Raw genomic sequence first — 24,082 nt, forward strand, 5'->3', positions numbered from 1 at the left:
CGAGATTGGAAGCTGGGCTGGTCATATGTTGATTGCGCGAGCTCAGGTACATGTACAACATGAGGGAACGGAAAGCGTGGCACGCGAAATGAAAGGAGCCCATTGGTGCGTTCGAGTCTGCATTGTCTAGAGTCGGATTGGTATGCGGATGTGGTTGTGATTCTTGAGGACGCTTCGATGCACACACGGTCGATGGGGCGCTAAATCATGGCGAGCGAGAACAAAAAGTTTGGCAACGATTCGGAAACGCTGGAGCACTGCTCCTGCTAGAATGTAGAAGCTGGCGATGTACGCCGCACCGGACGTGGTCCAGTCGATTAGTCGAGAACGAGATTGGGCGCAGCACTTTGCTCCAGCAACGTAGCGCCCTACTCTCATCTGGAAGCCGAGAGCGCTCTGGGGGCGGGCAGCACAGGCGTCGCGAGCTGCGTGTGATCCGCACCTTGCCTCACAGCTTCCGTTTGGCGCGAGCCGCGTGATGTAGCTGCGGGCGGTGAGAGAGACTCGCCAGAATGGGCCCCATTGCTTATGGTCGCGCTGCTGATCGGATCAGCCAGCTCCTGCACTGGCGAAGGCACGTGGATGCGCAATTGCGGAAAGTACGAATCACGCTGACTATGCGAGGAGCTTGCATCCGAGGCGATGGCCGCATGCAAACGCCCACTGCTGCCTGGGGTGGTGCTATCACTGAAGCTTACGCGTCTGCGAGAGTGTCGATCGACAGTCTCGCCTTGGGCAGAGGAAGAAGAAGACGGCGGGCTTCGCGAGCCGAACGAAGCGGCCAAAGCGGCTCGAAATGCCGCAAATTCAGGTGCCGGAGCGTGGGTATTGGAGACGGGCATTCTTTCCTCGGCGGACGGGCGCGCCGGCGTAAAGTCACCGGAGGCTGAGAAGTCGACTGCCAGGCTAGGCTGCATAGCAGGCGAGGCCGAAGCAGAAAGCGAGGGAGACATTAAGCGAGACAAGCGTCGACGTCGCTCCAACGCACTGGTTTCGAATGCTCGGACATCTTGTGATCCGCGAGTCGATTTGAGGGAGCTAGCCTCCGAGCCCGAGTCGCAGATCGATGCAGTCGACTGATCGGGCACTACCTGGGTCTGTGCTGAGATCGACGATGCAGTGCGCTTGATTGCAGAGTATCGGTGAGGCCAGGCTTGCAGAGTGGGCACTACGGGGCCAGTTGCTGCTGTTGCGGTATCTGTGAAGCGCGCAGACGAGATGGAGCGTGGACTTTCGCCGCACAAGGCTGCAAACCCGCTGCCCGAGTTCGACCGAGGTAGCGTGCTAAAGGTTCCGCTCGGGCTGATTCCATCTGTGCTCACGGCACTCGCGGGCGGACTAGTGCTCTGCATCGTCGCGCCCAATGTCCCTGCCGAAAAGCTCGCCCTTTTGCGACCACTAGTGCTGAAATCGGACCATGTCGGAAGCCATGTACCACTTTGTGAGGGAGGCGCCTTCCACACGTCGCCTTCCTCGGACACCGAAGATGCAGCAGGGCTGAAACTACGTACTGAAGCCTTCCTAATTTGATCCTCAGCATGTTGTGCGGCGGACTCTGGGCGTGACCTCTCCTCTGATGGTGCTCGATAAAACATGGACAGGGCGGACCACGAATCCATACTCTTTCTTCGTCCGCCGTCCGGTCTGACATGGCCATGATTTGCCATCGCTGTAAGATCTTCACTGCCGCCTCGAGTCATACCTGACGATGTCGGCGAGCTCAAGGAAGCCTCGGAACCAACTACCCGCACGGGCATGTCCGAAAACGATGCGCCGATCACGGCACTTCTTTCGAGCGCAGAGGCTCTTTCGGCCCTTCCACTCGAAGTCGACGCAGCCGAGGCTGTCGGCCGCCTTCGCGTCACGATCTGCGGGCGTATGTGGAGATTCGGGTGCGACGGGATGGGTGCAGAATCGCTCGGGGCCAGGTGCGAATCTGGTTCTGCCGAATCGTGCGCTCCGCAACCAGCAAAAGCAGTGTCTTCGCCCAAGACTCCTAACACGCTTTGAGGACGCTTTACTCGACTGTGATGTCGCGAGAGGGATTGACTGAACGTCGCGGACGCGGGCCGGCCAGGCATTTTGAAGCCATCGTTGCCCGTTGGCTCATCCTCGGGCGAAGTCGGCCTGCTTGCTGTGTCACGCTCCGAGAAAGAGCTCGTTGAGCGCATCATCGCACTGTTGCTGCGCGCCATCAGCAGAACATCCGATGGCAACGATGTTCGCCGACTACGCGCCAAGTCGTCAAGCTGCGGCACTTCCGCGTCAGAAGCGCCCGCACGTCTGGAAAGGGACATGCCAATTTTTTGACCGTCAAGAGAGGTTGGTGGAGCAGGACCCACCTCGTTAGGCCCACGTGGTCCACTTTTCAAACGAAGTGGGTCGGCTCGCAACCATTCCAGCACGGCTTCAAAGGTGGTTAAAGCCCAACTGAGAAGCAAAAACATGGAGAGGTCAGAAGATCTTTGGGCGCCAACAGAGCAGCCACTGCCACGATGACTCACCTCGTCTCAGCATTCGTGGAGTTGTCGATGCCAAATGTTCGTGCATACAACAGTGCGCTACCGAAAGCCGCAGGACGTGCTCGCACAATGACAGTAGCGACGATCGGTAGCAACTCGTCGGCGCCCAGGGGCCGTGATTCGTGCGAATCGAGCATGCTGCCCAAGCTCGAGTGGCTGCTTGTTCGTGCTGCCGTCGTCACCGAATCACCAATCGCTTTGAGAATGGAGACCAGCGTCGCGAGTATATCCAATGGCGTCCGTACCCGTTGCGAGGACTGCGTACAGCCAGACCAGTCGCCTTCCCGCTGAGACGAGCCTTGCGCTAGACTTTGGAGCGTAGAGGCGTCTAGCCTCATAAGCCTATCCGCTTCTTCGTTCGCTGTTCCAATGCTTTCCAAGATGCGCACAGCAGGGTCCAGTCGAGCGGGTCGAGTTCGCAGACTAGACACTGTCACTCCAAGGGATACTGCTGCTGGCTTGCCCGACTTGGCGTAGGTGTGCAGCAACGCATCGAGTGCCTCGTCTTCGACGCGCTGCGTTGCGCGCACTGCTGGATACAGGCGGCTGTGCAAGGTTCCAAAAGCCACATTCTCGCAGGCTAGAGCTAGCCTGTGTCGTAAGGCAGAGCCCAAGCTGGCGGTGGGTCCATCCAAAAGTCGAACTGCTGGAAGCACAACGCCTCGGCGAATGCGCGTTGCGTCGTACTGCTCAAAGCCCCGAACCAGCACATAAGCGCTTCGAAAGGAGTCGGCGTTTCTTTGGATCTCTGCAAAGGCCGTGCTCAAGGCGTTCCGCAGCGTTTCTGGAAGGTCCATCGGCGGATTCTTGAGCACCAGCAAGTCGCACGCCAGATTAGGCTGCTCAGGAAGCACTGCCTGAATGCGTTCCTGTAACAAGGTGCTGGCACTGCGCATCGACACCGATCTACCCATGCTTGGCGCTCTGCTGAGATCCGTAGGCGATTGAGGTTCGGCGGAGGGAAAGACGATGGAGGCCGCTGAGCTTGGTGCTCTCGACATGGGAGCGCTAGAGCTGGCGTCCTGCATGGTCTCGTCGACGATCGGGCTAGCTGCTGCTTCGCCAGCATCGCACGCGTCCAAATACCTAGGAGCGATCAAGCCGTCCAGGAGCAAAACTCGCACGCGGATCTTCTCCTGCTTGCCCTTTAGCTTCGCTGCACATGGTTGTACTGGTCGCGAGAGCACCTCAAAGCCGTGGGGCGAGGTTGGTGCACCAGGAGAGCTAGCACCGGCGCGCTTCTCATCCGGCCCTTCGCTGACAGCCTGAGTGCGATAGACACTCACTTCGCTGACGACACGCGCCACGCATTGGATCGCAGGCCTGTCAGGCCGATGAAGGCAGACCGATACTCGACGATCCTCTTCGAGTGTGGCCGTGAGCTGGCACTCATCCCACTCCGAGCGAGCGCTGGACAAAGTCGGAAAATGGACATTTGGGGCTTCCTGAGCGGAGGAAGTCTCGTCCTTAGCATCACGACGGTCTAGATCCTCGACAGGTCGCTTGCGGGTGGTGCGCTGCGAGGTCTGATCAGAGCTTCGCACATTTACATACTGGCCGCGGTAGACAGGTGAAGGCTTGAGCGCATGTAGTGCGGTCCAAGCAGGCTCTGAGTCAACTGGGACGCTCATTTCTCGAAGCAAGGAAGCTGGCGGAAGGAGGACGAGCCTGGCAGCACGCCAATCCTGCTGATGCACTGGTGTCTCCGAGAGTGCGGTGTAGACTGGATTGACGTCAAAGTCATCCTCCTCTTCGTTGTCCGAGGCGTGCGTGAAGGAGTACATGGTCTCATCCGCCCGACTCTCTTGTAGGGACATGCGTCCGAACTCGTCGTGTATGGATCCTGGCTGCTTGCTGAGACCGCTCTGGCCAGAGAAGGATGACAGGGCATCGAAGCTGTGAGCGCGTGGCCTGCTGGGGCCTGAGAGCCAGCCACTGAAGGGTGCGGTCATGGCTTGAGTGGAGGAAGAGTCCGGACTTCGAAGCGAGGCTAAGCTGGACACGGTAAGCGCTGGACTCAAGGGCACGTGGCTCTTGTGATGGACGAAGTCGGTCGACGCCGTGCGGGTCGAGTGCGGCGTGAGAGGCGCCGAGTAGAGCGAAGAGGCAGGCGAGGACGACCGGTCGGCGGGTGATGGACGGTTGAGACCGCCGCCTGGTGATGAAGAGAATGCATCCTCAAGAGCGTCCGAATGGCGCGCGTTTGCCTCTTTTTTTTGGGCCTCCTGCTGTCGAGCCTTGGCCCGTTTGCGGAAAAGACGTTGGAGTGCGCTCGCCATGATGAGCCAAGTGCCTCGAGCGTCCTTCGAAGCAGATTTTGACAGAGAAATTGGTAGGGGGCGAAGTCGTGAGCAATACGATGTTTGCAGCAGTTCCACATTTATAGAGCGCAACGATTTACTGAGAAGCGAAAAAGCTGGTCGGCAATGGACACAGCTTGAAGCGCACGGAGCGCTGTCCGTGTGGAACTGCCGCCATACAGATCCGTATCGAAGAGAAAAGGAGCCGACGAAACGAGAGCGAGACGATGGACGATGGATGGGTGGGTGTAAGGATTGAGGAGCAAGTCGCGGCGGCGGCTGATGCATGGGTCGCGCAAGATTCACGCGAGCGTTTGACACCGTAGGCGCGACCCACGTATGCACGCAGCAGTCACAGTCAAAATGAGTCCCGAGTGACTCTCCCGCGTTCTGCATTTTCACGTCCGCGATGACTTTGCTTATACTCGCAGCTGTAGCGGCGTTGCACCTCGAGTGCGTCCAACAGCAAGCACGACGAGCAGCTCCGGTAGCAAGAACAAACTGCACAGTCTGAGTACGCGCAGACGTCTCACCTGAATTCACCCCCGCCGCATGAGACCTTTTTGATTTCGCTAGCGCCATCTCGTCAACGACCGCGGTAGCTAAACAATAAATGCTGAAGTGCATGCCAAGCCATCAAAACTCATGTCCCCTCGCGGCTAGCTGCTGCACGTACCCCGGACAAGCAATCTCAATCTTGAATTGATTCAAGATTGAATCAGCAGTCGACCGCATGACGGCCACATCGTTTGCCAGCACTCGATCGTGATCGAACTGACTGCTGGTATAGAGGGATCCACCCATGCATCCGTGTTTCACGATTCCTACTTCAACTTGTGATCATATTCAAATTTGCGTCCGTTCGTACGCAGGCGCGCGATGTTGGATTACATTCATAATTCGCCATTCAGATTCGTGATTCCGAGACTTCCTTCAAGGGCGGATACAAAGACGCATCGCTGCTCATCGCACCTCCGTTATAGCAGACAAGGCATACGCAAAAGGGTGCAAAATGTAACGTCTTTTAGCCCCTTTGATCAGCTCGTTGCAGTCGTGAGTCGTGCATCGGTCAAGTCAAGCGCGGCTCGCGGCTCGCGGCTCTTACTCCGCCTTGTCCAGCAGCAGCCAGTCGCGTCGACCGCTGTAGGGGATGCGTCTCAATCGTGAATTGCCAATTCGGGCCGTTTAGCGGCGTTGGATGAGCGCGTCTACATTTTGATTCGCGATCAACCTTGAGCTTCAGCACTCAAGACTTCACGCGAGTAGTAGTAGAGTGAGCATTCATTGTCATGACCTTGGCTGCTTCATCTGACGTGCTCGCGCCACGAGTCAGAGGGCAGCAGCACGCTCAGTCATTTTCAGGTGCTCGTCGAGAGCGTGTGGAGCAAAAGCATGCAATGATTAGCACTATGTATGTGAGATGAATTGGGATGAGCCTGCGTTGGGCGTCGATCACCATGTGCAATTAGGCGATGGGCGGGCGAGAGCCGTGCTGAATGAGTGTGGATAAGCGTGAATGAATGCGGGGAGAATGATAAAGATGAATTGTCCGCGCTCGAGGAGATAAGGCGCCATGCACTGGCATTTTTTTAGTGCTGAAGATGGATTGGCGGTGGCCAGGAAAGGTATTTCGCTCCCTCCGGCTAAGGTCATCTTTGAAGCAACTAGGGAATCACAGAAGAGCAAGGGCACCAAATACGACGCCTGCGGCAGCAATTGCGACAGTGTGGCGGTCCATGCTACGAGCCAGCGTCGTGGCCGAGTCAGGCGAGCCAGAGCGTGGGGTTCCAGTACCGCTACCAGCGGGCGCACCGGCACTCGAGCTGGTGGCTGCTGGGCTTCCTGAGGAGCTCGAGTTTCCAGCAGCGGTGGACGTCGCAGCTGGCGCTCCGTTGATCGGCACGACGGTTGTGGGCAGGTTGGTTGCAGTGGCGTTGGGGCCGATCAGTACGACGTCTGTATAGGACTCCACACTGGGGTCTTGCACCAGCGACGCTCGAACGGTGTCTGAGGGAGGACCAATGATAGCGAGTGAGCATGAGTCTCCGATTGCTCCGATTGCTCCCAAAGCAAACGTCTGCTCTGCAACGCAGAGACTCTTTCCAGGCATGACGGGCACCGTCAGATCACCCCAATGCCGTCCGCTGCACACCCAAGAATGCCACGCTCTATCAGCTAACTCACAGTTGCCCTCCCAGCCGTTAGGAATGATGAATTCGTAGCGGCCACACTTGACGCCGTTGTTCTGCTGACCAACACCCGCTCCTGCATCACATCGGTCGCCTTCGCTGTTGCTTGCGACAGTGGCAACGTGGTGCGCGACGTAAGAGGACGCGTTTCCCATCAGGTCAATGTTGACATCGCCAGCTGGGGGGTTGAGCCAGTTGACGGCGAGATTCCCACCGACCTGCAAGCCGTTGAAGGAGCGCGTCAGCATGGAGTGTCGTGTCCGACGCTCTCGAGCTACATCGCTTCTACTCACAGAAAGATTGACACTGCATTGGTAAAAGTCGCATGCCGGGGCATTCAAATACAAAGGCTAATTCGAGGTGCAGAGGCCCCACCCTGTGAGCGATTGGTGCGTCATGATCACTGCCATCAGCGCGGATCTTGGCACTTACCGTATTAGAAAGTGGTTCCTGCCTTGCATTGAGCGAAAGCAGCTGTGAAGCTTGGTAGGCTTGAGGGAAGGCCGCGGCGGAGGCGAGGGTGCTGGCCACGCCAATTAGAAGAGCCAAAGAGTGCATGTCGATGTGATGAAAAGATGTAGAGCGACGACAGAGGCGAGAGAGAGCGAGCGAGAGACTTTCGTGGCGAGAAGGCGAGGAAGGCAAGGCGAAGGTAAAAAGGGCGGTCTGATCGAAGCGAGAGGGATGACGTGCAAGGATGAGAGTTGTGAAGAAACGGCGCAGAGCGGATCAAAGTCGGAAAGGAAGATGACTTGCTTCTTATGTGTCAGGGCGACAGCAACGACAGCGAGGGATTAGTATATAAGGATGGAGAAAGGAGATGAAAATCTTTGATTGCTCGGATGGATCGAAGCGAGCGCCTCCTTCGTGATTATTGTGATTATATTCGGTGATTTATTGATTCGGAGGGGCAAGCACTTCGATGACATTGCGCGCGCCCGAGCTATGCGCGAAAGCATGCATCAGCATCGCACACGAGCATCGCCGAGCTTCACGCCTGGCGCGAGCCTCATTCCGTCCACGGCGCGCGGCGGCTTTTCTTGGGCGCGCCACTCCGCGGTGACTTCCACCACGCTACTCCGTGAGCAATGAGCATCACGGACGAACCTATAATTTGAATTATATATATACGGTATAGCAGCAGCATCATATGCAGCGTTACTGCATGCTTGCGAACCTCTTTGCCCCTAAATCAGCAGGTAGGTGCGCCTGCTCTCATTCGAGATCGCGATATACGCTCGAGAGCAGGTGGAAGCAAGGGAAGCTTGGTGCTTTCCTGACAATGCGTCCGCTCATTACGTCCCACCGTGTGCACATTCGCGCAGACCCCGGCCCTTGTCATTGCAGGTACTCGATCCACGACGAGTGAGGCTGGCTCTCGCGGCGCGTCTGACGAGAAGCGGAATGGTGTGGCTTCGCCGGTGCATGCTGCATCAGCTCTCTCTCTCTGCGGAGCGAACGAGCACGTATGTAGGGCTCGCGGCTCTATGACCTGTCTTGCTATACATATGCGCGCCGTCGTCGTGTTTCCAGACGCTGCAGCTAGGTAAAGGCTCGGTGATTTCTCTGATTGTTAGCCTTCCAACTACAACCAGCGCAACCAGCGCAATGGCGTCTGATTGCTCCTCCGCCACCCCACAGTCTTCGCAGCCGTTCAACCGGTGTACCGGACGTGATCGACCTCCTAGCGTCCGGCGTGCAGCCAGCCCCGCGAGATGCTCAACCGAGTCCGACCGCTCCATGGATGTCACGTCGCTTCACGCCGCTTGCAAGCTGATGAGTCTCAATCATGAATCGTCTGCCTCAGAAATGCAAACACGACTGACGTCTGAGCCTGGCAAGAGAGCAAGTAGAGCAAATCGGTAGCGGCGTGTCAGCGCGGCTTCTGCGGAGCATGTTGAAGACCGTCTTGTGTCGAGGCAATCGCGGAATGATGTCCACACGCGGTGACACAAATTTCTACTGAGATCTATGATACACGTGCCGCGGAGACCCTCACTGATGACCCCGCCGGAGATCTCTTTAATTGACTCATGACTCATGAGTCAACAGTTTTGAGTGTGAGTGCATGCAAGGGTCCTCTGTGCAGCTGACGTGTTCCGACACGTGACCGAAACCCTTGCGCCTGATTTCGCGCGCGTCTGTCTTCTCCACAGCCGAGCTGTGATCATGCATGCAGCAGCAAGGATAGATTTGGCTGTGCGGCCCTGTCGGGCAAGCACACTGCAGCTCGTCTAGAGCACACAGCACAGCGGGGCGGACATCGGCGCGGGCGCGAGTATAGCTGCCTGCTCCGTCCGTCCGCTCGCCCGTCCGCTTCACTCTCACGCGCTCTCCCGCACATGCTGCTGAAAGCGCGCGCATCGTGCGCCCCGCGGCCATGCGCGCGATCAAACGAGGTGCGGTGCGCACGCACGCAATCAGGACTTTGCCATTTGCGATGCAGCAATCGCGCATTCTTGATTGCTATTCTAGCTGTTGTGCGGTAATCGGCAACCTCTTCGAAGTAGGGGCTCCGCATAAGATCACCTTGTTGGCCTGCTCCTCGGCGACAGGCCGAGCCTGACTGAGCACATAGAGCGGCCGCGCAACCTTCCTCTTTCCATTTCACCTCGTTGGTCCTTAACCACAAGCCTGATCCTATCTCGCTGCGTCCATCCTGTCGCCAACTTTCATCAGCGCTCCACATAGGTACTCATTGGAAGATTGAACCATCTGGTCAGCGACACGACGAGCAATAGACGGTTGCGGCGAGCGATTGCGCTCGACGCATACATCCTCCCCCAGACTACGTGACTGTTGTGCTTCGCCAGCAAGGGCGCAAGTAGCTTCTCGAGCCCTTCTTGGAGCTTTCGCGCCGGCTGGGTATCCTCTCGCTGCATTGACCTCCATCGCTAGAAATGCTCATCACCGACTCAGGACGCTAGGTCGGGCATTTTGCCCCGCCATTCCTCTTGATCTCGATTGAGAGAGAGCGTTCATTCCACATAAAACACTTTCACCGCTCACACGTTTTAGGCATCCGACGGCCCGGTACCATCACAACACCATCTTGACACCGAAATGTCGCTCGCTGCTCCTCGAAGGGGACTTCCAGGCGGAGGCTTCTTGCGCATGGTACCGGATGATGACGACTCGCGACCTGCGGTGACATCGCCTCCCAAGGCTCCAGAAGCAGTCCCAGCCTTTGCGCCCCCTCCCGCTTCGTATGGAGTCTGCCGTTCCCCTACAGCATCGCCATTCCGGCCAGACTCAAATTCTCAGGTCAGGCCCCGCACCGGAGCTGTGTTTCAAGTGGGGGCTGGCGACACCTCAACATGTCCAACACCATCCACCGGCGAAGGCTCGCCAGCGCCGTTCGATGTGCGTGCCAGTTTTGCGCCCATGCCGAGGTATGGCAAGCAGCCTGCAGTGCCCCGCGAGGTAGCTCCGGCAACCTCGAGGAAGCGGCCGGCCTACATCGAGACCGCATACGTCAGCAACGGCGCTCAAGGAGAGGCCGATCCGGACGATGACGGGCAAGGCATTGAGTATGCAGGGAGGCGGTGGAAAGGCAAGACAGCGCATGCAGTCGAGCAAGAGATGGAGGAGCTGGGTGATAGGACAGTCATGAGCTACGCGCCTGATGCTGTCTACCTGGCCAGCAGGCTCGAAGGTCTGAAGCGGAATCTCGAGGCGAACGACTGGGAGAGGAAGCCGCGTTATCTAATATTCGAAGAAGAAGAGGAGCAGGACAAGGACGGCATGGTACAGAAGGAGGCTGGCACATCAAAAGAGCCAGCGCCTCATGGGTCCACCTTGCCACAAGCACTGCCAGTCCCGGTGCCGAAAGTGCCAGGTGTGGCGGATCCTCATGAACAGCTGCCACTGGCAGATACTGCCGACGAGGACGATGATGACGCGGACAGCATCACTGCCGAGCTCTCACCCCCTCAAGAGCTTGACGTGGATCTCGATCTCGATTTGGAAACCGAGAAACGACTGGAAGAGGAGGACGTGGCTGGATCCGACGCGCCTGTGTCGTCAGTCGGACATGCTACGTGGAAGTATGCCCAGCTCAGCTCGGCTCTCTCAGAGGGAGACGCAGACAGCAAGGATGGGCAGACAATCCGGCCTGGTCAGTCGACGCGAGCAGGTTCGATGGCCGGCGTCCAGCTGCACGTTCCTCCTCGCATCGACCCAGTGGCCAAGCAAGCAGCCTTGGATGCGCGAGTCGACGTGCGGAGCTTGCGCAGACCTGATTTGGAGCAGGTCAGAGAGCTGCATTGCTTGCACGGCGACCAAGACCTAAAGGTGAGTCAGATGACTACGCGGTGGACGATCGGAAGCTTCTTATGTTCGCTGGCCCGACACTGAAACCTCGCTGTGCGACACGTAGGTCGACTTTGATACATACACCACGAGTGCTGGATTCTTGATCCGCCTTTTGGTTGACGAAAAGCACGTGTGCTTGGTCGCTGTTGCAAGGCCACTGCCTGAGCCCGCTCCCCTGCCAACGCAATTGATGCCCAGCTGTCCGCCTCCCTCCTTGGACATGCCGCCGAGTGGTGGCCAGTACCTCCTAGCGGGACGGGGCATAGCTGGGGCAAGTCCATATCTCACAGGAATCGCCAATCGCACCCTTGCCACGCCAAAGCGCTTCGATCTCAATACTGGCTGGCACTCTCCGGGGGCTAGCGGACCACCGTCTACGAGCGGGCTCTCACGGGATGATGCTTCTGGCAGCACATCCACACCGCCCGACAGCTTGTTCGGCACATCGCCTCGAGACGCGCCTACTTTCGTCTCCACCTCGTTGAAAGGTCCTTCCAAGCTCTCTGGCATCCTTTCGCCACGCAGAAGGAGCGGTGCAGCCAATGGCAATTCAGGGTCACGGCTGCAGCAAACAAGCGTTCCAACAAGAGGGCTGAGGAGTGGCACAGCTTCTCAAGATCAGAGCTCGAGCGAATTGCAGACCGCGCCGACCTCGTTGGATTCGCACTCGCCACCCGAAGAGCCGAGAAGGGGTTTCAAAACGGTCCTTGCGGGACCGACAAATTCCGTTGCTCCGCCTCGTGCCGTTCGCGTCATGGCTGCGCCTCCACCTGGTGGGCTCTTCAACACCGACGCCGAGACGATCTTGGGTGTAGCTTCAGCCAAGATTTCGACCAAGGCAGTACCACCCAGCTACGCTGGCGGCGACCTGTGGCCCGGTATAGATTCTGCGCCTGCCCAAGTCATGCCTCATCTGGAAGCGCATGTATTGACACTTGCTGTGGCTCACTCGGAGAGGGGTCAAGGATTGGGAGCGCGATTACTAGATGCGCTTCTCAAAGAGGCGAAAGCAAAAGCTGTTGCGTTGGCGGCCAAGCCCCGCAGGAGAGGCAGCAACCAGAACCGGTCGGCTCCCACCACCGAGCAGCTCATGGCGGAACCCATGCACACCACTCTTGAAGTCCATCCAGCCAACTCTGGCGCTCTAGCACTCTTCCAATCGAGGCAGTTCCACAGGGTCGAAGGTGCGCGTGGCACGCTCCCGCGATACTTTCAGGGCGATTGGAGAATCCCTTTGGAAGAGAGACAAAAGATAGGCGGCACGGATGCTTGGGTTCTTGAGCGACACGCTCCTTGAGCCATATAGCGCCCGTCGTCAAAACGTGTTTCTCAATCCATTTGGCCTCACTTCTGCTTCTCACGGCTTCCTCCAACAACGACTTTTAGAATTCCGTACTCGTTTGTCACTATAGTCTCGGCTCCGCACTTTTCATGTTTTCTCCACGAGCCACACATGCTAGAATGTTTCATCCATCACCTTCAAGGATCGCATGCGTTGTTTGCGATTACTTTGGCGGTCCGCCGTCGGCACGCGTCTGCAGAGAAATCACATTGGGACAAGAGGCCGATCATTATCTGGTCATAAAGCGTCGTCAGTGGGTACAGCGGGCGAGGCCCGATAGCAGATGGCAGATGAAATCAAGTGCGTGCCGTGCGTCGTAGCGAATTGACGCGGTGGCAAGCTCCGAGCGCGCAGGTCGCGCCATCTACGAGTCCTCGAGGATGGCCTCGTTGAGCTCTTGCAATGGTGCCAGCTCGCGACTCTCGATGAGGTTGAACTCGGTGACGAAGAGCAAAAAGTGACGGTAGGAGGTGTTGAGGTGCGCTGCGGTGGCAGAGTGAAGGATCGGGCCTGAGCTCCCTGCGCACCTTCGTGCGCAAGCAGACTGATTTTCAGAGGCTCACCTTCGATGGACAATGCGCAAATCTGGGCAAAGTGGTGGTTGTAAATGTGCGCATACACTCTAAAGAGGCGCCTCAAAATTCCCTTGACAGTAGCTTGAAAGTTGTCGGGAAACGGCACACCGAGCTTGGAAGGGAAGACTTCTTCGTCGTCGAGCAGGTTCTGAGTCCAAGTCATGAGGCAATCGACGTACTCTGGTGCGCTCATGCGAGTGGGTCGCTTGTAAGCTGCAGAGTTGGCATCCTGCCAGTGATACTCGTAGCGAGGACCTGCGGTCATGCTGGGGCATTCGTGGGGTGTGCAGAACTCGGTGATGGTCCCGTACAGCATGTTGAGATGGTTGAAAAAGTCGCCAGCTGCAAGGTGCAAAGCATGATGGTGTGAGCAGCGCTGGCTTGCGTGAATCCCATCAGCGCACAGCACCCGTCCCAGCTGCTTTACACCACAGACGCTCCCTCTATACCGCTGCTCGAGCGGTCCCACCTTGCAAGCATTCGCATAGACTCACTGTTGACCGCCAGCCACTCATCCAGATCCTCTCCCTCTGGCAAAACCACCGCCTGTCTCAAGTTTCCACTACCCAAAGTAGCCTCGGCATAGCGCTTGAGCTGGTACTGCTTGGTACCCTCGGGCACATTGCGCTTGGGCTTGAAAGTGCGCGTCTTGCTCAGTCCAAAGAACGAAGACATCGTGAGCGGCAAGGAGATGGTGTGATGAAGCTGAAACGCTGTCGGTCGTGATGTATTGTGCACTGAGAGGAGCGCGGCTGATGCGCTAATCGGCGTGGCTCCGTCGAATGGCAGGCGCAACGGAAGGGGCTGATGTGATCGGCCGCACCGAGATGAGCTGACGCGTGAGGGGCTCAGCGCTTTAGAAAGGTATAGAGTCTTGAGTCGAGTCAAGGCTGATGTCGTGGTGTGTCGGAGAGTCCGCACGAGTCGTGAGTGTTCAAGCACAGTGACGAGTCATGAGCAGCCCAAAAGCACGCCGGCCGGCCCCTGATTGCGCTTTCTGGTGCGTGCGTGCGCGTGTGTTGGTTCCCGCGCTGCATGCCTCGTTTCAACTCCACGCGCGTCCACGACCTTAGATTCAAGACACGTGACCGGTCATGTGCCCACTCAAAACTCAACAAGGGCAGAATTTACTCTTGACTCTTGACTCACGACTGTGACTCTTGACGCTACACTAGACTTTGACTCACACTCGTCAAGACTCTTCATCATAAATTGACTTCTCAAGACTCATTGCCGTTGTGACTCGTGGCTACTCACGACTATCAGAGCACTCTCCACTCGAGACAGATCTCGTCAACTTGAGCCTCTTCAGTAATGCGCTGACCTTGCCGTTCTTGGCTCGCTCGGCCTTACGTTCACATTCACGATTCGTAACCTGCATTCTGGAGTGCTGCTCAAGTGACGGCTCAAGGCTGTGTCCTGGCTGTCGTCGAGCCACCATTAGCTGCCGGCCACAGCTGATGCCTGAAGTGAAGGTCCAGTCCGCGACCTTGAGTGCTATGTGCACTAGCATCGCATCCAACACGGAATCCTAGTCGCTGCGGACTTATCTGGCCTCGCCTTGCACGTGCATACATCCACCCGATCATCCGCTTTCCCTTTTACCGAATTGCATCATGGGTGAGTAGTCGCTGGCTAGGCGACCAGGTCTGCTTGCGCCAACACTCGAGCTATCATTTAACGCTGAAGCTGACGACTGCGTCTTATGACTCCGCCTATGAAACGCGCTTCTATCTCTCAGAGCCAGGCCTGGATGGCGGATCAAATGACGGCTGTCAGACGCGCTCGGCGCAACAAGTGATGGACGAGGATCCGTCAGAACCAGTGATGGAAGCAAACTCAGAAAAACCACGGCTAGCTGAGGTCAGTCCTCGACAATATGCACTGGCCGAAGCCGAGCTCTGGCTGGAGAATCTCTTCAGAGACGCCAATGTGGGAGAAGATTTCGAATTGTTATGCCGCCTCTACAATACTTGCGATGGTCCTGAACATCCACGTTGGGAGGACATGGAAGTGGCATTGTTACATATTCTGTCGTGCATCATGAAGATGAAGAAAAAGAAGGAAAGCAATACGCCTGAAGCTGTTCACGATCTCTTTAAGGGCCGCGAAGATCAAAGTAAGCTAAACATCTTGAATACAATTTCCGAGGCAGACGCATACTTTGAGCGCAGGAAGCCCATTAGTCTTGGCAAGATGAAGTTTCAACGACTTGAAACGCTCAGGGGTTTTTTCCCGCCCCCACTTCCCGAAAGCAATCTACGCACCACTCGCTCAGACGACGCACGCGTCTACGCTCAGCTCACGTCGGAATTCTACGATACGACGTTTCTTGGTGACGCTGATGCGTTCTTCGCTCGAGTCCTTGCAAAATACGAGCTCACATTTACCGATGAGCGCTTGCAAACTGTCATCGAGATGCAAGACTCAACACGGGAAGACGCCTCTGATGATGCCTCCGGTAATGTCTTAATGGACACATCTGAAGAGCTCGCTGCAAATTCATCTCAGACTGCTGCTTCCACCTCCAACTCCGGTCCTCACGATAGCTCTCCGGATCAGTCAACTCGGTCTTCTGGGCAAGACTCAGAGCGCGTCTTCGGCCCCGATCAAATTCGGCCAGCACCCTACCATTCGCGCTCTCTGGCAGTTGTGCAAAGCAGTGGCACGGGCAAGTCTCGCTTGATTCAGCAATTGAATGGCTACATGCCTCCAGATCAGCGCACACCCACTCTACATCTCACCTTCTATCTGTGCTTTCGACCCAAGAACGAGAGCGGATTTCCACTAGGGGACTGGAGATTTCTCGCGTGGCTCTCAGAGGACGTGCGCAGGGTCTTGCCACCCTCTGCTCCCGGACCGGCAGCTTGCTACAAAGTGCGATGTATCACACTTCTCCGCGCAATCTATCAAGCGAGCACTGTCTCTCTCCGCGACCATGCTGGCGATAGCTGCTATACCCTTGCGCAGTACTGGCGAAATATCTCTGGTCCAAACAAAGACGCTGCCTACGCCACGCGGCACGAGGGCCACTTCAATGTCCCGCTGTACGACGAGGCTGAACACAACACCAAAAGAATCTGGTCGGAAGTGTTCCAAGATCTCAACGCTAACAGGTACGATGACGAGGACTCCTTTGTGCGGAAGTACAGGGGGCTGCTGCGAGCGGACGCTTTGGCGTTAGAGACGACGCTGGCAGCGCGAGTCACAGCCGAGCAGGCACAGGTATGGTTCCACGTCTGCTTGGATGAACTTGCAAACATTCGTCCACGACATTTGAAAGCGGAGACAAAGACCGGAAAGCTTGCGTGGGTGGAAGACCTGCGGTCGCTCTTCTGCCCCGACGATGAAACCACTCTGCTACCTCCCTGCTTCTGGATCATCATGCTAGGAACCAACGCGAGCTTTGCGACACTGTGCCCAGCCATGCCTGTTGCCTGCTCGTCTCGTGTTCAATCGGGAAAGCTAAGGCATTTGCCGCCTTATACACAACCCGTTCAAGACGTATGGCTGCAGGCTGACGCAGCTCGAAAAGCCACTATTCTACATGCCTCGCCGTTTCAAGCAAGCAGAGTTCACGTGCTTGCGCTGTTCGGGAGGCCACTTTGGCGCTCGCTCATCCGCTATGATGAGATGGATCCCATTTTTGGTCCAGCAAAGCTGTCTTACTGCGGCGGTGAGAAGCTCTATTTTGTACTCGAAAAGCTCTTGAGGCTCTCGATCAATACGCTCGACTTCTCAACAATCTCTCTTGATACTTCGCGCCTTTTCGCGCTTCTAGGTCAGCGCATCGTCTTAGATGATGGAGCGGGAGATGGAGAGTCGTGCGTGACACCGTCTGTCATGAGCCCCGACGAACAGAAGAGACAGGTCGACGAGCATCTTCGGATGCTCCACAACATCAGCAAGGCAGGCGACATCGTCTCTACGTACGTTCTGTGCGAGCCTCTAGTGTCTCACATAACAGCATCCGTGATGAGCCTTCCTAATCCCTTGAGGAAGGGCTTGACATTGTGGGAACTCTGTTGGCGTCGTCTTAAACATGAGGCTCAACACAGAGTCGTCTATGATCAGGGCACGTACGGCGAGATCACAGCTCAAGCCCTCTTGGCTCTATGCAAGGACGCATCTAAACGGCCAAGACCCTCTCTACTGGGACAGCAATCGAGCCCAAATTTCACAGATCCAGCGTACCACTTCATAGAGTTGAGCTCATTCCTCAAAGCCACATTCAGCACCCTTCACATGGTAGGATCATCCGAAGACGTTCCGCGAGCGCACGGGAGCGTCAACTCGCCAGCAGCTTGGAACAATTTGTTGAAAGACGCGAAGAAATGCTGGGTCAATTTCACGAGCTTTTCGCGCGCTGGGAAGTGCATTGAGCAGATCGAATTTGGTCACCTCCAACGTGCGTGGCTTCTCATGACTGCGATCGTCGGCGCAAGGGGCCAAGAGAAGTGGGATATAGTAATTCCAGTGTACTGCGGTTCCATCTCTGCAAACCTACAGCTCGAAGCTTTCACCTTCATCGAAATTTAGGTAAAGTCTCAAAAACGGCCTTACACACAAACCCAAGCTCCGAGTCCCTCGCCCATTCTTAAGTCGTTGATCAAGCCACCCATCGTCATGCTGCTGAACGTTGGCATGAATCCGGCAAATACTCGAGAAGTGACAATACGGTCGTATCCTAGAAGCGCAGGGCCACACACACGCTCGGTCAACGGCGAGGAGCAGCCGAGATGGTACAACATTATGACCAAAGGCTTGCATACTGTCAATCATCCTGGCCTTGGCAAGCTCATGCCCAATCTCGGTGACCTTGAAGACTTTGCCATCACCAAAAATTCTTTGTGGGTTCTAGACGAATGGGACGAACAGGACCAACGCGCCGACGACCACAAAACGCGCAAGGCTTTCGCTGAGGATTGGTCCTCCTTGTAGTTAGAGGGTTAGAATCTTCACTCTGGTGCAAGCTCCCCGCTCTTCAGTTGAACGCAGCTCACTCAATACAATGATCAAAGCAGGCCTGCTGCAATCGACCAAGATCACTTTCTGTAGCGCATCGAATACGACCACGTTCTCATCCGTCATCGGGCAACATCGCGACGTTCGCGGCAGACTCATCACATGCGCGCTCTCGTCAATCGCTGCACATTTGCATCCGCGTCTGCCATTTCGTCACAATTCACCATCTGTTCCATCACGACCGCTTCAATTCCACTCACAAATGTACCAGACATGTTCGCCCTTGAATTTGAGAAATAAATCGACAGCATACTTGCCTTCCACTGGCTCGCTCATCTTGGGCGACCCATCATCATTCCCGAAGCGGAAGCCTGATGCCCTCTTTTGCCAACAGACCTTGGCGAGCGGGACGGGAGTGTGATGCCATTTATACTTTCACATGGATGCGCGTCTGTCGAGAAGCACCTTCAACAAGGATGGGCGAGACGCTGGTGCATGCTTAGAAGTACGTGGCGCCGCAAGCTGAGCGAAAGCTTTCACATTGCGATCGTGCGGGGAAGAGAAGACGGGCATTTGAGCCCACGGTGGAAGCTTCGCCCACGACGTTGGTCATCGCATACCTGCTTTTGCCAGCATATTGCGCTAGTAACGCAGTTCTGTAGCTCGGTGGAAGATGAAGGATGTCAACGAAAAGATGTGTGCGTGCTGTGCTGTGAAGTGAAGGCGCCAGCATCGATCTGCATGGCTTTTTTCTGAGAGCACGTGTCGCATTTCGTTCGCCGCGCTACCGTTACGGAGCAAACGTTCGCGCGAAGCCCGATTTTGTTGATACGCTCGCTCGCTCGCACTGCTGAGCAGGCTTCTCTCGCAGATCTGAAAGTTGGAATCACGAATCGCACGCACGCACAATGCCTTGCAAATCATTGCGAATATTGGGCGACATTTCAAGAGCGATGGGTCGGACATTTGTGGTCGCCGCGCGTCGCAATGGTCACATCATATGATGTCGAACAACCCGAATCACGAATGTGGCTGTGCACTCGCGTTCAAATTGTGCCCGACGAACGCGAGGGCTGTCATGCGGATGCTCTTTGCATCCGCGTCTTCATGCTTGCTGTACACTCAGACTCGGACTGCACCGGCGACAAATCACGATCAAGGGAGTGAAGTTCGACCATGACCCTGCCCTCGACTCGTGACCGTACCGCGTAGCCGTTTTCGTGTGGGCGTGATAGGGAATACCGTAATGCATACGCGATGACGAATCGAGAATGGCGCCTGGCGGTGGTCGCGGGAGAGCAGAGGCAGCAACAAACAACCACCGTCAAGCCCGCCGCTGCATGTTTGCACGTTGAGGAGGAGGAGGAGGAGGAGGAGGAGGAGGAGGAGGAGGAGGAGGCAGCACTCAGAAGAGACTCACGACTTACAACTTATGAATCGTGGACTCACACTAGAGGAGCATCACATGCACCAGCGACATACAGTCACGAGTCAAGTACCGCGGTATAGCAGCGGCCAGAGGCCTGCATGGATGAGAGAAGATCCCCGGACGTTGAGGGTTGTTGCATGATGATGCGCGCGGTCTCGGCACACCGTGTCTCGAATCCAGCAGAAACTTGCCAGCAAGTCTCAAGCGCGTCTCGAGTCTGAGCTTGCCCGCGCGCCGATACATGTGAGCCCGCAGAATCACGAATGAAATAAGTCACTGATGAGCGCACGCAGACACGCAGGGTTCGAATACAAAGATGGATGGAGGCGTAATGAGGCGGGGAAAGTCACCTCACAGGTTCTCTTAACATTGGCACCACAGATGAGCAGCAGCATGGCGAGTCGAGCGCGCGGTCCAGCACACGGCACGGCCTTGCTTGGCTTGGTTTGCAGAGCGATAGGTGCTGCTCGTTGCCGTTGCGTTGCACCGCCGCGCGCTTGTCGCGGTGTCTCCCGTTGCGGAGACGCTGATGCACGCGTACGTCGCACTCATATAGCAATGTGAATGCAGCAGCAGCTAGCAGACAGACGGCCTACTTGACTCTCGCAGCTACGATATACAAAGCAGCTGCAGCAAATCAGCCACGCGCTCGCTATTATTCAAGATTATTATATACCTTTACGCAAATCACTCCTGACGTGCGCGATAGGCTGTTTCCAATTTCGTGCGCATGCTTGGCTCGACCGCGAGGTGCATGCAGCAACGCTACGACACGCGGCCACATGCATCAGTCACAACTCACAGATGCGCCAATTCTGAATTGAATCAGGACCTTGAATGTCAATCAAGAACAATCACAGGTGTGAATTTCAAATGTGGGTGTGCTCAACGATGAGCGGCGCGTCCGGCAAGGCCACAGATCCGTCAGCAGACTCCGCTGTGCCGCTGCAGCTGCCCTCAAAGACCATCGTGAATCATGTGGATATCAATCGTGCATGTCAATCCACTCACAATTGAGGATTTTGGCTCGCCCTTTCTTGATCGTCTTATCCTCCTACAAGCGGTGTAGAGGCGGGCGCTTCGCATCCCAACACACGCCCTCACGACTGTGACCCCTTACCACGACCAGCGAACTCTTCCAAAGTGACGGTGTGACTGCTCTTTCATCCCGACATCTCAATAGGCCCTATCATTGACCACGCGATTCAAGTGTCACCTTTGTCGGACATAAAAGCATCCTAAACTGCTAAGCTGCAATCGTGCAGTGGTAGAGGGCGCCTTCTGAAGGAACAGTCAGATCAGAGGGCACTTGCTTTCGCAGGGGCAAACAAAATCTCCGAAGCAGCTGCTCTGCTCACTGAGCCTGGGTCACGATGGTGAATCAACAACCCCTGGGACACACTCCGCTCTTTGAGCTGCCTGGCGATCCTCTCGCGCAGGCCTCGATCAATGTGCCTCCACCTCAGCAACAGCGAGCGGCCTTTACCAACAGCGGCCCCAACAATGCGGTGGCATCTTACAATCAGGCACCTCGAAAGAGCGCACCTGCTCCCATCGCCACGAACCGGGTTGCATCGCCCAGCAGCATGTTCAGTCCGACCAGTCCTACCTCGCCCAGCGCACGAGCTGGCGCAAGTGGTAGCGTGGCGCCTGTAGGCTCAATCGCAGCTAGACGTAGACGAGAGGAAGATGTGAAGCGACCCACCAGCCCCCAGTGAGTGTCTCGTCCGACAGAGCAGACGCTCGCATTCCTCATCTCGGCTTTTCAGAGGTAGTGGGGAGAAATTCTTGCACAACATGGGGATTCGTGAGGATGCGCTTTACCGTGACTGGGTGTGGGCGTGCGCGAGCTCTAGAGCAATACCTGACGCAGCAATGATCTGTCCCCAACAGCATCACCCAGCCTTCCATTCGGCACAGCATCTCAGGCAGGAGGCCAGAAATTGGCTCTCCAGCTCCCCACAGGCAGTCCTCGCTGGGCAAAAGTGAAGGATATGGCGTAGTGTTCGAGATTGATGAGGATGACGAGGCGGACAAAGGTCATCGGCATGTTGGCGCTCGTTCTGCCAGCCCAGCACCTCATCGCACAGACTCCCCTCGGCGCCGGGGTAGCGTGATGGATGAGGATGGTAGGAGGACTCCCGCAGCATACAGGCCTCCCACTCGTACCGCCTCGCGAATGGGTCCTGACGCGCCGTATCATGCTCATCCGCTGGCGAGATCGCACGCCGCAAGCGATAGCGTGTCTTCCACCAACTCTACCAAGACGAATCTCAATACGCCTCCTCAACCGCCTCCAGGTGCATCTGGATCTTCGCCGATGCAAAGACCCCAAGCGCGCAGAGGCGCGATGCGATTGTCTCGCCGAAGGCCCAGATTGCGGAGAAAGCCCAAGCCGCCCAGCTTGTCAGCGCGGATAGCGTGCTTCACGAAGGCCACAGTCTGGGCCTTGAGCCATCCTGGGGATGCGTGTCAAGCGGGTCACGAGGACCTTCGAGCTCGATTGAAAGCAGTTGATGCCGCGTTTAGGGACAAGCAGGGAAGAAGGACGCTACGACCGGAGTGGATAGGCGCTTACGTTCCGCTCTTGATCTGGCTTGTGGTGAGCCTGACTTCCACATTTACTGTCTTGATTTGGCATACAAAGGTATTCAGAGGTGAGTCGAGCCGATTGCAGCCTCTGTGCTCGATGCCAGGCACTTGGTCTTTGACGCGCCGCTTGTGGATTGCATTCTGTTAGCATTGGATCATTTGGCTAGAACCCTGCAAGGGCTGGGTCTCTCTGGAAGATTGATACTCGGCGGGCTAATCTTTCTCACTACCTTCCGTGAGTCGGACGAGCTTCCAAAGGAGCTCAGCGCAAAGACTCATTTGTCCATGTCGAAAATTCGCCAAAAACAGCGCCCCTACCGCTGTATTCGACTTTAATTGTCATCAGCGGCTTCTCGTTTGGTCTCGTTCAAGGATTCGTCATCTCGTACATCGCTGCGTTGGCAGGAGCTATCACTGTATTCTTGCTATCGCGCACCTTCTTGAAGACTTGGATGGTGGGGCTCCTCAACAAGAGTGGTGGGCTTCGAAAAGTTAGTCGAGGTCTCTTTCGCATCAGCTGCGCTCCACCGATTCTCACGCCTCTTGCCTTATACAGGTTGTGCGAGCGATAGAGAAGCAACCGAAGCTGCTCTTCCTCGTCAGACTGGCGCCTTATCCGTACAATTTGATGGTGAGCAGCTCGACCCAGAACAAGATGCTCGGCTGTCTGCCTGACCCTGTCGCTATTCCTCAGAATACGCTTCTCGCCTCCTCTCCGACCTTGACGCTCAAGACTTACACGCTTTGCACGGCTGTGGCGCTGCCAAAGCTGCTAGTCCATACTGGTCTGGGCACAACCATCAAGAACTTCGCCGCGTACAATGGCGCAGGAACGGCAGCCCCCGTCAATGCAACAGCTATCGCTGTCAATGGCACTAGCGCGATAGGCGCCGCTGCCAATGTCACCTTGCTGACCAACACGACGGCGCCTGCAAGCACGGGAGCCAGTCATACCGCGGAGACAATCAAGCATGTTGCCGGCTTCGTTGGTGTTGGATTGTGTATTGGAATCTTCTTCTACCTATTCAGCGTCGCTTCTGCCGCCGTAGACGAGCTGGACGACGAGGCGGAGGGCGCACAGCTTCGTGCTGCGGGCGAATACGATGCCCTGGCCATGGAAGATGAGGACGATCTGGACTATACGGACGAGGAAGACAACACGGAGCCGAAGCGGAGCGCAGATGACGCTGATGTGGACGAGCAGCCTCTCGATGCGGTTGCCGTTGCGGTGGATAACCATCTACCCATGTCGGAACTGCACGAATCAAGTGCGTCGTCGCCATGGCTGCAAAGACCCTCGACTCAGCTACCTGCCCGCCAACCCAATGCTCGACGAGCAGAAGGCGCGGGTCATCTGGCAAGCAACAGCAGCGCTTCCACGCTCATTTCCGACCTGGAAGCCAGTAGCGATGGACAGAGCAGCGATGCGCGAATCTCGTCATCATCGCAGCCTCATCACAAGCTAGTGTATGCCTCCTTTGACGAGCAGCCTGTCAGCCAGATCAGTCTGGCAGATAGCATTGGCGCGTTCGAAGATCATGCCGACGAAGCCTATCTACATAGTCAGCAGAGGCACAATGAGCCGATGGTGCACGTCGTGCGCGATCATATGGGATATCAGAATCCCAGTGCACACTATCGACGATGATAGACGCGGTGCGGCCCGTGAACACATAGATTGCGGTACGATGTCACTCGAAGGAAGAGAGCTCGTGTCCGAGCTTTGGCAATGCCCGCATCGATTATCACAAGGAATTTCTACACATTGTAAATGTTCATCATCTTCAATACATCTCGTCACCTTCGGAAAGAGGTTGAGATGCGTCGTGCGGAAGCGTGGCCTTCTCCCCCCCC

At 56.4% G+C, this 24,082-nt stretch overlaps 7 protein-coding genes across 7 annotated transcripts; 3 read left to right on the forward strand and 4 right to left on the reverse strand.

Annotated features, from left to right (window-relative positions):
* Positions 1–16: 16 nt before the first annotated feature.
* Positions 17–5,069, reverse strand: IE81DRAFT_368753 (hypothetical protein). Its single transcript, XM_025517175.1, has 2 exons — positions 2,505–5,069; positions 17–2,430 (listed from the first exon to the last, which is right to left on the reverse strand). The coding sequence occupies exons 1-2, from the start codon at positions 4,799–4,801 to the stop codon at positions 375–377; spliced, it is 4,353 nt and encodes a 1,450-aa protein (XP_025367014.1). The 5' UTR covers positions 4,802–5,069; the 3' UTR covers positions 17–374.
* A 1,133-nt stretch (positions 5,070–6,202) lies between these two features.
* On the reverse strand, positions 6,203–7,897 carry IE81DRAFT_326118 (hypothetical protein). Its single transcript, XM_025514731.1, has 4 exons — positions 7,444–7,897; positions 7,305–7,361; positions 7,007–7,229; positions 6,203–6,829 (listed from the first exon to the last, which is right to left on the reverse strand). The coding sequence occupies exons 1-4, from the start codon at positions 7,567–7,569 to the stop codon at positions 6,495–6,497; spliced, it is 741 nt and encodes a 246-aa protein (XP_025367015.1). The 5' UTR covers positions 7,570–7,897; the 3' UTR covers positions 6,203–6,494.
* Positions 7,898–11,387: 3,490 nt separating this feature from the next.
* Positions 11,388–12,826, forward strand: IE81DRAFT_256425 (hypothetical protein). The gene has a single exon (XM_025511354.1). The coding sequence runs from the start codon at positions 11,516–11,518 to the stop codon at positions 12,620–12,622; it is 1,107 nt and encodes a 368-aa protein (XP_025367016.1). The 5' UTR covers positions 11,388–11,515; the 3' UTR covers positions 12,623–12,826.
* On the reverse strand, positions 12,704–14,175 carry IE81DRAFT_326119 (Mob1/phocein). The gene is made up of 3 exons (XM_025514732.1): positions 13,737–14,175; positions 13,231–13,584; positions 12,704–13,150 (listed from the first exon to the last, which is right to left on the reverse strand). The coding sequence occupies exons 1-3, from the start codon at positions 13,915–13,917 to the stop codon at positions 13,032–13,034; spliced, it is 654 nt and encodes a 217-aa protein (XP_025367017.1). The 5' UTR covers positions 13,918–14,175; the 3' UTR covers positions 12,704–13,031.
* A 3,693-nt stretch (positions 14,176–17,868) lies between these two features.
* On the forward strand, positions 17,869–18,183 carry IE81DRAFT_349803 (hypothetical protein; the record flags this gene model as incomplete). Its single annotated transcript, XM_025516448.1, has 1 exon — positions 17,869–18,183. One exon carries the CDS (start codon positions 17,869–17,871, stop codon positions 18,181–18,183), a length of 315 nt encoding a protein of 104 aa, XP_025367018.1.
* Positions 18,184–19,993: 1,810 nt separating this feature from the next.
* On the reverse strand, positions 19,994–20,238 carry IE81DRAFT_326121 (hypothetical protein). Its single transcript, XM_025514733.1, has one exon. It carries the CDS (start codon positions 20,186–20,188, stop codon positions 20,000–20,002), a length of 189 nt encoding a protein of 62 aa, XP_025367019.1. The 5' UTR covers positions 20,189–20,238; the 3' UTR covers positions 19,994–19,999.
* A 373-nt stretch (positions 20,239–20,611) lies between these two features.
* On the forward strand, positions 20,612–23,306 carry IE81DRAFT_317385 (hypothetical protein; the record flags this gene model as incomplete). The annotated part of the gene is made up of 7 exons (XM_025512583.1): positions 20,612–21,350; positions 21,530–22,293; positions 22,377–22,463; positions 22,538–22,719; positions 22,785–22,859; positions 22,923–23,093; positions 23,199–23,306. Coding segments are annotated over exons 1-7 (1,728 nt in total), but the record flags the coding sequence as incomplete, so codon positions are not given.
* Between the last annotated feature and the right edge of the window lie 776 nt (positions 23,307–24,082).

The sequence above is a fragment of the Ceraceosorus guamensis genome (assembly GCF_003144195.1).
Source record: "Ceraceosorus guamensis strain MCA 4658 unplaced genomic scaffold IE81scaffold_91, whole genome shotgun sequence".
In the NCBI taxonomy this organism is placed as follows: domain Eukaryota; kingdom Fungi; phylum Basidiomycota; class Exobasidiomycetes; order Ceraceosorales; family Ceraceosoraceae; genus Ceraceosorus; species Ceraceosorus guamensis.